General features: G+C 43.1%; 1 protein-coding gene across 1 annotated transcript; it reads right to left on the reverse strand.

Annotated features, from left to right (window-relative positions):
• Positions 1-2,816: 2,816 nt before the first annotated feature.
• LOC124646716 (UPF0481 protein At3g47200-like) lies at positions 2,817-4,409 on the reverse strand. Its single transcript, XM_047186795.1, has one exon. The coding sequence runs from the start codon at positions 4,407-4,409 to the stop codon at positions 2,817-2,819; it is 1,593 nt and encodes a 530-aa protein (XP_047042751.1).
• Between the last annotated feature and the right edge of the window lie 7,251 nt (positions 4,410-11,660).

The raw sequence follows: 11,660 nt of genomic DNA on the forward strand, positions 1-11,660 counted from the left end.
ACATTAAACCAAAATTAATGTGACATAAACGAGAATGCCAAACACCGGTATCATCACTAACATTGCCACATATATGGTTCACGGACTTATTACTCGAAATCGAAAGCGAAAAGCGGAACAAGCCTCCGCACTCATAGCCTTTACCAATAAATTGTCCAAACTTGGAAACAACTACTTTATTCGACTCTAAGACAACCTTAAACCCATCTCCGCATAGAAGGGAGCCGCTAACGAGATTCTTGTTCATAGTAGGGACATGCTGCACGTTCCTCGCTCGCACGATCTTCCCCGAAGTGAACTTCAGATCTACCGTGCCAACACCACGAACGAAGCATGTGACCCATTCCCCATCAAGACGGAAGAATCCCGGGCGACCTGGTAAGAAGTGAACATGGATATGTCAGCACACACATGAACATTAGCACCCGTATCAATCCACCAACATGGAGATTGAAATACCGAAAGAACAGTAAAGAGATTACCGTACCCATCAGCATTGCTAGTGGTCACCGTGTTGACTTGCCTCGCCTTTTTCTTGCGGTCTGCCCTCTCTGGACAGTCCTTAGAAAAGTGGCCAGTCTCTCCACATGTAAAGCAGCTCGGATCCGCTTTGTTTATCATCTTCTTCTTCTTGAAGGTTGTAGTCTTCATAGGCTTATTGAAGGAGGGCTTGTTATTCCCTTTGTTCTTGCTGTAGGGTTTCTTCGCACCATGTTGGCGCTAGACCGACCCTCTCCTTTCTCAGTATTATCCTTAGCTCGAGCTTTCTCCTCAACATCAAGAGATGCTATCAGATTTTCAACCGATATCTCCTGTCTCTTGTGTTTGAGAGTTGTGGCAAAGTTCCTCCATGAAGGGGGCAACTTAGCGATGATGCATCCAGCCACAAACTTGTCGGGTAAGGCACACTTAAGGAGTTCAAGCTCTTTCGCAATGCACTCGTATCTCATGAGCTTGTTCGACTACGTAACGGTTGTTAACCATCCTGATGTCATGGAAGCTCTCCATGATGCACGGTTCACCTGCTTGCATCGGTTGCACCGAACTTAGCATTCAGTGCATCCCAGAGCTCTTTACCATCTGTTAAGTGCATGTACACATCACACAGACGATCAGCAAGAATACTTAGAACGCATCCGACGAAGAGAGTATTGCTTTCCTTGAACTTGTTCTGATCTTGGTCAGATATAGTTCCTTCAGGTAAACCCTTAGCAACATCGAACACTTTCAGATGAGTAAGCCAGAGCATGGCCTTATACTGCCACCTCTTAAAGTGCACAGTAGCATAGCAAACAGTACAACATCCATCGCTAAACAGATCGAGATATGTCGCACGTACCGATCTGGTGGAGGTGGCGGTGGAGGTGTAGCAGATGATGTCGCTGCAGTAACGTTGTTGATGACAACGTTGTTGACGACGGGTCGAAGTAGATGGCGTTGAATACGACGGTAGGCAGCACCGCCCGACTTGGACGGAAGACGACCCGTGATGAAAAGCTTGAGCAGTCGCGCAGAGCGCTTCCCAAAAACCTAATTCGCCCTCTCCCGTACAGGATCGCAAGGACGAGCGGTTCCGGAGACCTGCTGTCCCGTTCGCCGATGCACGTCGGCTCACGGGATGGAGTAGGCTACGATGGCGGCGCAAGCAGAGAGAGGTGGAAACCCTAACTCGTGTATTGGATGTGTTTCTGCGGTAGCCGGGCAAGAGATTATATAGGCTCAGGAAACCCTAGGCAACGTGGGGCACGCCCACGTCGCGCGCACGTTTTCGAGTCGGTTACAGATAGCCCACGGTCCGGGAGCGACCCGAACCGACTAACTGCGACGCGTCCGTCTAGGACTCTGTTCGTTTTCCTGAGCTGCAAAAAGTAAGGAAAGTCTCGGCTCGAGGCTCAATCCACTCACCACGAGCGCGACGCGCGTCGTGACGTGTCGAGTCGAGTCGAGACGAGACGAGCGAGGAGGAGGAGGAGCGCGCGTGTAGCACTCCTATTCTCACTCACTTACTAGTGGTGGAACAACCCACCTTATAAGGTGGTCTAACTTCCTCCCAACTTTCCATGTGGGACTAAACTTCCCACCTCTTGCCACTCCCTAGTGAGCTGCCATCAACTTGGGCTCAAACTCACAAGGCTGCCACTATGTGGGCTTTGAGATTTATAGGAAAAACTGAAATCTAATTTGGGCCACTAAAAATGGGCCCAATATTTCAACATTATGAATATCCTCCACATTCATGTCAACACATACCTGCCTGAGATCCTCAGCCAACTGACCTGACCTGTCTGACAAAGCTGGTAAACAAATAAGTTCTGTTAGCTCTTTCTGAAAGAACGGCTTCCTCAGAAAATTTCCTGGGATCCAAGATTTCGACCACTTTCAACAAGTCCCAAACGTGCTGAATACCCTGCCAGGTAACCGGAGCACACTGTGGGTGAGTACTTGTGGATCTGGATGCTGGATAATGTTCCGTTACCTTTTGATGATGGAACCTGGAGCAAGTTGCGTCGTATGAAAAAAGAAGGATAAAACTATGAAAGCAGTGGGCGACCAGCCCATGTTACTTTCCTGTAACTATACAACCTATCATTCGATAAACTATAGTCAAATAAAGAGCAGTTCAATCATGACTCATGAGATAGCGGATTTGCAATGGACATCTCTCAGGACCATTCAATGGATATCTCCCAGTAACATTCAAGCTAATTGCATAACTTCCTATATTAGCAAACACACCGTAGAGCCTCTTTGAGACAGCAAATCCAAAAACTTAATTTAGACATGTATCTGATAGCTCTTAAATGAAAGTTGTTGCTTCATCCCATGTACGACAAAAAAGCAAGAACAGTTTGCATAATACTGCATAAAATTATGAAAGCAGAAGCTATCGCTGCAAAACCTACCCATGGATTGCTGAAATGATTATGCCACAGCCATGCCATCCACCTGTTGATACGACTTTGGTAGTGTGCTTCCATGGCACAGCATAGGGATTTCAGATAGTGTTCGCCATCAAAGTCAAATGCCACATACTCAAAAAGCTTGGTGAAGAGTGTCGAGACATCCTCGTCACTTTCCATCTGGTGCACTATAATCCCTTTCTCAGCAAGAAGAGCAACATCAGCAGACGTACTAGTAAGCTGAGACATGAACACAAAATACGCAGTGATATCATCGCCAACTTGAGGACACGTTTGCTCAAAAGCTACAAGATTTCTGAAAAGCAAAGAAGACTTATCATCGATTGGCAAACATGGTATTTCTAGGAGACCTTTTCTAAATCTAATGTCCAATAGAGAATGAGGATTGTCTTCATCAAATTCCCTCCTCTTGAATTGCATTCCTGCTTCATGATAGTCCACTGCTCTACGCCACCGATTAACCTGCTGCACCGAGTTTAGCCAATCTAGCTCATGGAATATGTTCTTCTCTTGTCTGAAAGTGAAAATCTTGCAGATACTATCTAATATAAAGTGGAAGTAGCAAGGCTTCGCAGAATATAGATGATGGTAGTCCTCCAGCTTGTCACTAGGTTTTAAGTACATATGACACAGGTGTAGCACATGGTAAAAAGTTTCTGACCTATTTGCCTCAGTTATTACTTTCGGGAAACGGTAAAGAATGCCTTCCATGAATTCGGAAATGCTGTTGCTGAGTAATGAAGTAGTTGCTATATTACGTGAGAAGAACTGATAAACTGTCTTGACAATGAAGAATGGAATCTGGTTCTCAAGCAAAAGCAGGTCATAGACAGCAGAACTATTGTACCATCCTACAGTACCATTATAATTCCCCTGGTTATGACCATCCTCTGTCTCTTTACCGAATTGATTTATTTCAATGTCTCCTGAGTGTACACTCACACTTTGGCAGCAGACAGCGTCCATGGGGACCAAGTCCGTTGCTTCCCTCTTCCTCTCATACACCATGTTTTCCTTCAACTGTTCACCATCAACAGAAGCTCCTTGTGCTTGTAAACCACCGAGGTACACAAGAATAAAGCAGCTATCAAGCAGAAGCATCTGCAAGAACTCTCCGCTACCCATGTTTATTTCCTCGGTATAGTAGCCTCTCGCTTCTTTCTCCAGTCCTGAAACCAAGCTCAGGTACTCATGCAAACTAACTTCACTGTTTAATTTAAGAATATAGTCCAGACATATCCACTTCTCCGTTTCCATGGCTTGAAGTGGTAACTCCGAATGGTGATAAGGGCCCACTGAAAGAACACTCGGCTCGTATGAGTTACAGTCGGTTTGGCGAATGCGGTACGCTATTTTGCATATCAGGCAGCACTTGTTTCCATTTTCACGATCCTCAACCTGTGACATGCACTGTTTCAAATCTGTCTTCATGGAAATGGCTAACTCATCAATGTCATCATAGCTACTATCATATTCTTCAGTAGCCATATCTGTTAAAAGACGATCAGTATGGCAAAGGAGATAGCCAACTGGTTCCTATCATAAAAAAGCGGGTAAATTTGGTAATATAGGGTGCACAAATAGAACAATATATTAGTTAAGTTCTAACACTTTTGCTTCGGTGTGGCCCCGTCGTTCAAACTTTGGTGAACTGAAACACATGTATGGCCAAGATCTATTCATACTTTTTTGTAACTAGGGCACACTGAATAAAAATGAATAAAAAAACATAAATACAAGTCCTAGAGTAGCTCGTACAGTCCATTTAAATCTATATTGTTTAGTAGTTAGAACGCGCAGAGTACGCTGAAAACTAAAACGTCAGGGGATAAAATTTTCCATCAGCCACATCGACTGGTAGAAACATTAAGTACACCTAATATATCTATATAAGGGTACATAGGGCTTGATATGGGTTTTTGCGGGCTAAAACAAGAAGACATGAGGAAAATTTACCCCTTCAAATTTTGGTGAGGGGGGACACCGAAGCAAGCCTCAAGTTCTAATGATACCTTCAACGCACTAACACAAATCGGGTGGTTACTTTAAATATGTCTTTGTATCAAACATATGTCATTGCAGGATTTTTGTCGTCTGCAGCCGAAAACCTGACGCAGTGATCACATGTACTGCCTTTTTGCTAGTTCTAACATACTACCTCCATACCAAAATATAAGACGTTTTAGTAGCTCACTAAAACGTCTTATATTTTGTACTAGAGTAAGTACAATCCAATGTAAGTACAGATCTTAGCTTACTCCCAAGAAAAAAAGAGCCCCACAATCAACTGCAAGAAGGCAGGAAGGGCAGTTCAAGTCTGGCTGGTTTGAAGAAGTTACAGAAAGTAACTAATAAAGTTATAATACCAACTTATGGTTACTTCTTTCAAAATACTATTTGCACACCAAATATCAAATTAAAAATCATGTGAACATAGCATAAAGCCGCTAGATAGTTTGGAGCCTTCGACAGGCGCACATGAGGGTAAGTTGGAATAAATCACGAATTGAATCAAATTCTTCCAGATGGGGCATGGATTTTAATTTGACTCCTATTTAGGCTTTGTTTGGTGCTAGAGTATTAGTGGGCATTAGTGGGGATAATCCGCAGCAAACTCCAAATCCCACTTATTCTAAATGCATGTTTGGTGCTAGAGTATTAGGTGAGTTTAATCCCCGCTTATCCCCATTTTTTCCTAAATTTTAGTGTATTTTTTTCAATCCCCAATACTCTACCTCTACCTAGAGAATTGATGATGAGGTTTTGCGAAAATTGGGTTACGATAGGGGTTCACCCAATACTCTAGAGTATTACCCACACTAATCCTCACTAACACTCTAGTACCAAACAAGACGTCATAGGGATTGATATTAATGTGGGATTTATATCCTTCAACATGAAGGAGACCTCTTGAACCGATCAGTTGTTTATATTTGCATAGAGTGATCAAATATAAGCAACATTATGATTCCGCAGGATGTTAGTACAAGCCTCCTCCATTCTAACAACTAATCTTCAAGCATACGATGTTTGGCAGGGTAGCGGGCTGGGGTCCGACAAGTATGTGGACTGGCATCTGCTCGTTAGAATAAAATGGGTGCAAATCAGTGCAGCAAAATGCTATTAGTCGCTATACTAGCAGGAAGGCGTCCTGGAAACCATACATGAGTAAGAATTAGGAACCAATTAGCTAAAAATAATTTGAAGTTCCTCAAGGAAAAATAATTGTGAAACTTCAAATTATCACATCTCACGTATTTCACAAAATCTAATTGGTTAATCTCCATCTCTACTAATATAAAAAAAACCCAGAGTGGCAGATCCAAACCATCTGAACCATCTAATCAACTAATCCATCGGCTGAGACTAGCGTGCTAAAACAGTGTAAGACGCTCACATCTCGAAGCCAAGTCAAATCAACCGCTAACCAAATCATCAAATCAACCGTCTGCACATTGCACCTCCCCCACGCACGCCGCCGCACACAGCCTATCTCTCACCATAGCCGACCCTGCCATTAGGGGTGGGCATTCGGTCATAACCGAAAATTCGGTTTTTGTATTTTGGTCTATTTCAAATTTGGTTAGAAAAAAATAAAAATTGAATTATACTTGTTACTTTTACTACCCGACAAATTTGGGTACCCCGGGTGCGGGTTCGGTCATGACCGAACAGTGTGGCCGACGTTGTCAACGCAAAACTACATTATTTAATAAATGGTTGGTACATTTTAGATGTATTTTGTATGTTTTTTCATTTCATATATTATTATCAATTGGCACAAATAAATATTCAACAATCTAAATAAAAATGTAACAACGCTAGAGAAGTTTATCAACATTCAACAATATCACATCTCACGTATATCACAAAATCTAAAGATTGAGATAGTCTTACGTAAAATTCGGTCAGTTCAGTTTATTCGGTTACTCGGAACAAAATGACCAAATTGAACAAACTTAATTCGATCTATAAAATTTTCTACCCAATATTTTATCGGTCATTTCGGTCTCAGTCTTTTCGGGTTCGGTCTCGGTCTTTTCGGTTTCGGTCATCGATCATCGATTTTTTTCCCACCGTGACCTGCCACACTGTTCACTACCACACCCGCCTGGTGCTCCTTCCCCTGCCCATGCCTGTATCACCGCTGGCACATGCCCCTAGCGATCTCTCATGCGGCGGCGGTAGGAAGGAACTTGGGCAGCTGTAGGCCGGCAGCATAACCTAGCGCAACGGCGGCGGTTGAATGTCGCGCGGCCGCGGAAGTTGTAAGACCCGTGACGGCAGTGGTTGAGCGGTGCTAATCCTCTCCTGTCTCTGCCCTCTGTCTTTTCCACCTCGACCAGATCGATGACATATAGTTGTTTGCTCTTTGATTCACCGGTTCATAAAAGTAGCTGGTTCAGTTAATCGATTGGTAAAGCTTCAGATTCACGGATAGGTAAAGCAGTAGATTAGTTAACTTGCTCGCCTTGTGTTCGCTAAAATGCTTCAAGGGGATAGATAGTAATTGCATAGGGAAACTACTTATAACATGAATTCTTATAACCTGCAGTTTAAACCTGGAGACTAGCTCGGTCAGTTCTTTAATTTTATTTTATTTTTGGAGAAAGTCAGATCTTTAATCAGTGTTTGCAGGGATCGTAATGCAGACTCTTCTATCTATCTATCTATCTATCTATCTATCTATCTATCTATGTTCATGTGATGTGTACAGATAAACAACCATGCTCAGAGGTACTTCCTCAAGGTCCAGAAGCTCGGCCTCGCCACCGGACTTCCGCAACAGTGCCCAAGCCGTAGGCTCGCCATGTCGTGGCCGGCATCACAGAGCTCACCTGTCAGAATTTGCACGGTTGCGGCGATGGAGCTGCACGGGTACTCTCAGCAGTGTCCAGCCGGTGGCGTTTGTAGTACCATGAGCTGGAACTCTCCGCGAGTCCTTCCTGCATCCAGTAGCAAGTGACTCTGCCTTCCGATAATCTCCAGTTGCCACGTATTGTGAATTTCTCAACAATCAGCAACTTCATTTTCGTATTAACTTTATTTGGGCTTGTGGTAACGTGATACTATGCTCTGAATGTTCTTTAGACATGAAGAACCTAGAATTGCCTGGCACTTCCTCAGCCTGGGTGAACCATGGAGGTGTTAAGCCAAGATAAGATACCGTTCTTTCTTTACAATTTGATCTTTGGAGAAGGTGTTTGAATGATGCAAGCAACAGTTGTCTTGTTCAATGCAATCCAGAACTTTGATCTTGGAAAGTTCGGTAGATATGTTATTCACTCAAACAATTTGGATATTAGAACTTTCTCTTCAAGACTCATTTCTTTATCATTCGGTTGAAGAAAATGCTCGGTGAAAGTATCCAAGATGTACTGGTTCTGTGCTACCAAAATCACTCCCACGTGTTCTTTTCGTTTCCTTCGTTCTTTGAATGAATCATCTGCAATGTAGGCTCTATTCAAGGCCCACCTCTCGATCGTTCAGCATCGGAGGTTGGATGCCGCCCACCCCTCTGGTTGTAGTCAGCATATATTACACAAATGCTTCACATGATTTTATATGTCCTCAGTATTTTGGGCACTCTTGTGGAATGCTTCACTGAGTGATTGAGCCTAAATATCCAGAAGGCCAAATTCTACATCAGCATGTCTGGCAACACGTGATTTCAGGAGTCCCAGGACATCATATTCTGTAACTCGTGCACCCAGGTTTAACTCATGATGCTCCTCATGAAAATATTGGACTGTTGTACCATTTGAGATGTAACATTTGTATTTTCATTTTCATTTTTAATACGATTATTCCCTGCAATCTTTTTAATACCATTAACCTTTTCAGTCATTTCTGGATCATGGATTTTATCCATTTTTTTTGTTTCATGAATCTCCACTGTTGTTGTACATAATTTGTTCTGCTGTCAGAATTTTAAGAAAAGCTGATTTAAGCTTTGTTGCATACTAAAATAATGTGTTATCTTGAGAGTAAATGTGTATTAAATTTCATTAAATGGATTTTTTTATTCATACTAGTCACCAAACTTAGCACATGAGAATTTATAACAAAGCAAACCGTGTGCCTGGTATTTTTGGATACATGTACATTATGTACTATTTTCTTTGCATCATCGAGCTTTAACTTTAGCAAGTGATAAATACAATCTGGGTGTTCTTGTGCTATATCATGTTTACGTCAAGAACATCTGCATCATTTGTTGCTTGCCAATTACCTTTAGATATATTCTTATGTGTATCTTATTTTCTCTCACCATTGTCTGAGTCCTAGCTTTTCTTGAGGTACAAATATTGCAGTGTGGATTCATTCAAACCTTAAAAAAAAACTTAAGATGCAGAACATATGAAACAATATACATAGTCTCTTCACCATTACATAGGTTGTCTATAATTTTGTTGCTTTTAACCGATACTGTAATTGGGGAAACAAATATTTTGATATATTTGATTAAAATGAAATGAGAAATTTTAAGAGCTTAGATATGTGCATGAGATTAGTTGACATTTATCTGTTATACCCCAGAAAAGCTTTTGGAATTACATTGGTATTATATTTATGATCCCAGCAAGGGGTAATTCTTATGGGTGTTCATCAACATGCCTGATTGATTACTGGAAAATGGGGATGGATTTGATCTGAATACAGCAAGATATGGCACATGCACGTGCACATTTACTAGTCTGATTAAAGTTTGACGAAAGATGCTATCCTCAAGCCATTTCTACCACATTACGCTCATTTTTCTATTATTTGGATTGCGAGGGACCTCAGGCTACAACAAGGTTTAAAATGTTGCTCTAAAAAATTGAAAGAAAATGCACCTGTAAACACAAAAAATTTGAAAGTGGCTGTATCATCACAATTAAAACCATTCTCTGTAGTTTCGGGAAATTAGCCAAACCTTCTCAACCTTGGATTTGCTTCAAGATTAATCAGCATGTGACATCCGCCGGGAAGTCACCACAGACTGCTACCGAAGCGGCACAAATCAAAAATACCCCTCTTCATTTCCCCAGCTTTGCAGATCAGGCGAAACCACCAGGCTAGAAAAAACGGCGGAGGAAATATCAGAATATCCATTGGCCTTCCTCTCTTTTCCGTGGATTTAGCCATGGAAATAATCGATCAAAAAACGAGGAGAAGAGCGCGCGTACCCCCAGACCCCAGGCGGGACCTCTTATGCGGCGAGAGTGAGGAGAACCTAGCTCCTGATTTGCGCAAGGAGGACGAATCGCGGATGGCAAAAGCCGTATGACAGGAAAGTTTTCAGTGGTCGCAGGCAGTGCTTTGGATGGGAACAAGTCACATGATCCTGCATATTGGGGAATGGGGAGTTCATGCAATGGGTATGTTTGGCTGGCTGGCTGCGAGAATAGAATGGTGTGGTAATACTATTAATTTAGGGCATCTTCAACCGGACGATCCAAACGGATGCGCTGGGCCATTTGTTTTGGACCCTTTGGGTGGTCGAGCGGACGCGCGGACGGAGCCCCGCGTCCGCGCGTCCGTTTGGATCGTGCCATGCGCCCAACGCGGCAGTTTTGGATCACGGCGCCGTTAAGTAAGTTTTTCTTGTAAATTTACTATAAAAACACAAAATAAATTAGAAAAAATATATAATAGTTCAAATGCTCAAAATTTATTACACATTACATTGTCCACGTAATCAAGGATAAAGTATTATTCAAATAAAATGAAAAAATGATACAAATGCTCTAGGCTTCCGGATTTCCTTCATCATTGTTGTTTGCAGCATTGTTGCCTACATGCTACCAGACGTGCTCGATCAAATCTGCCTGCAGCTGGTTGTGTACAGCTAGATCTCGAATTTCATGGTGTACATGAAGAATTTCCTGGAATGATGCCGAGCCACCTTGAGGAGTAACCAACTCTCCCTGGCCCTCCCAGTCATTATCATAGAGTGAATCATCCCGCTCTACCTCAACAATCATGTTATGCATGATTACACAAGCGGTCATCACCTCCCACAGAGTTTGCACATCCCAGGCTCGCGGCAGGGTGTCTGACGATAGCCCAACGAGCTTGGAGGATGCCAAACGCCCGCTCAACATCTTTCCGGGCTGCCTCTTGCTCTTTGGCAAACCTTGCCTCCTGCTCTGAGTTGGGTTTTCGGATTATCTTCACGAGTGTAGTCCAAGGTGGATAGATACCGTCAGCAAGGTAGTACCCCTTGGTGTAGTGGTGGCTATTGATCTCAAAATCCACATCAGGGGACTGACCGTACGCTAGCCTATCAAACACCAGAGAGCGCTGCAGCACATTGATGTCATTGTGCGAGCCTGCCATTCCGAAGAATGAGTGCCAAATCCATGTATCCTGTGAAGCAACATCTTCAAGAATGATTGTGCATCCCTCAGAATGACCGTTGTATGCCCCTGCCAACCAAAGGGGCAGTTCTTCCACTCCCAGTGCATGCAGTCTATGCTGCCAAGCATCCCCGAAAACCCCCTGGAAGCGTTGATTGACAACAGACGAGTTGTGTCCTCTGCATTAGGTTGTCGAAGGTATTGTTCTCCGAACGAACCGATCACTGCTCTGCAGAACCTGTACATCGCTTCCAAGCCGGTAGACTCACTCATGTGCGTGTACTCATCTACGAAATCACCGGCAACACCATATGCGAGCATCCTAATCGCTGCCGTGCATTTCTGGTACGAAGAGAGGCCTACCTTGCCAATTGCATCCACTTTCGCGTTGAAG

This window comes from Lolium rigidum, chromosome 4 (assembly GCF_022539505.1).
Source record: "Lolium rigidum isolate FL_2022 chromosome 4, APGP_CSIRO_Lrig_0.1, whole genome shotgun sequence".
Taxonomy (NCBI): domain Eukaryota; kingdom Viridiplantae; phylum Streptophyta; class Magnoliopsida; order Poales; family Poaceae; genus Lolium; species Lolium rigidum.

Excerpts from the sequence above, each read along its gene's own strand:
- LOC124646716 (XM_047186795.1), bottom strand. The coding sequence starts at position 4,409 with ATGGCTACTGAAGAATATGATAGTAGCTATGATGACATTGATGAGTTA.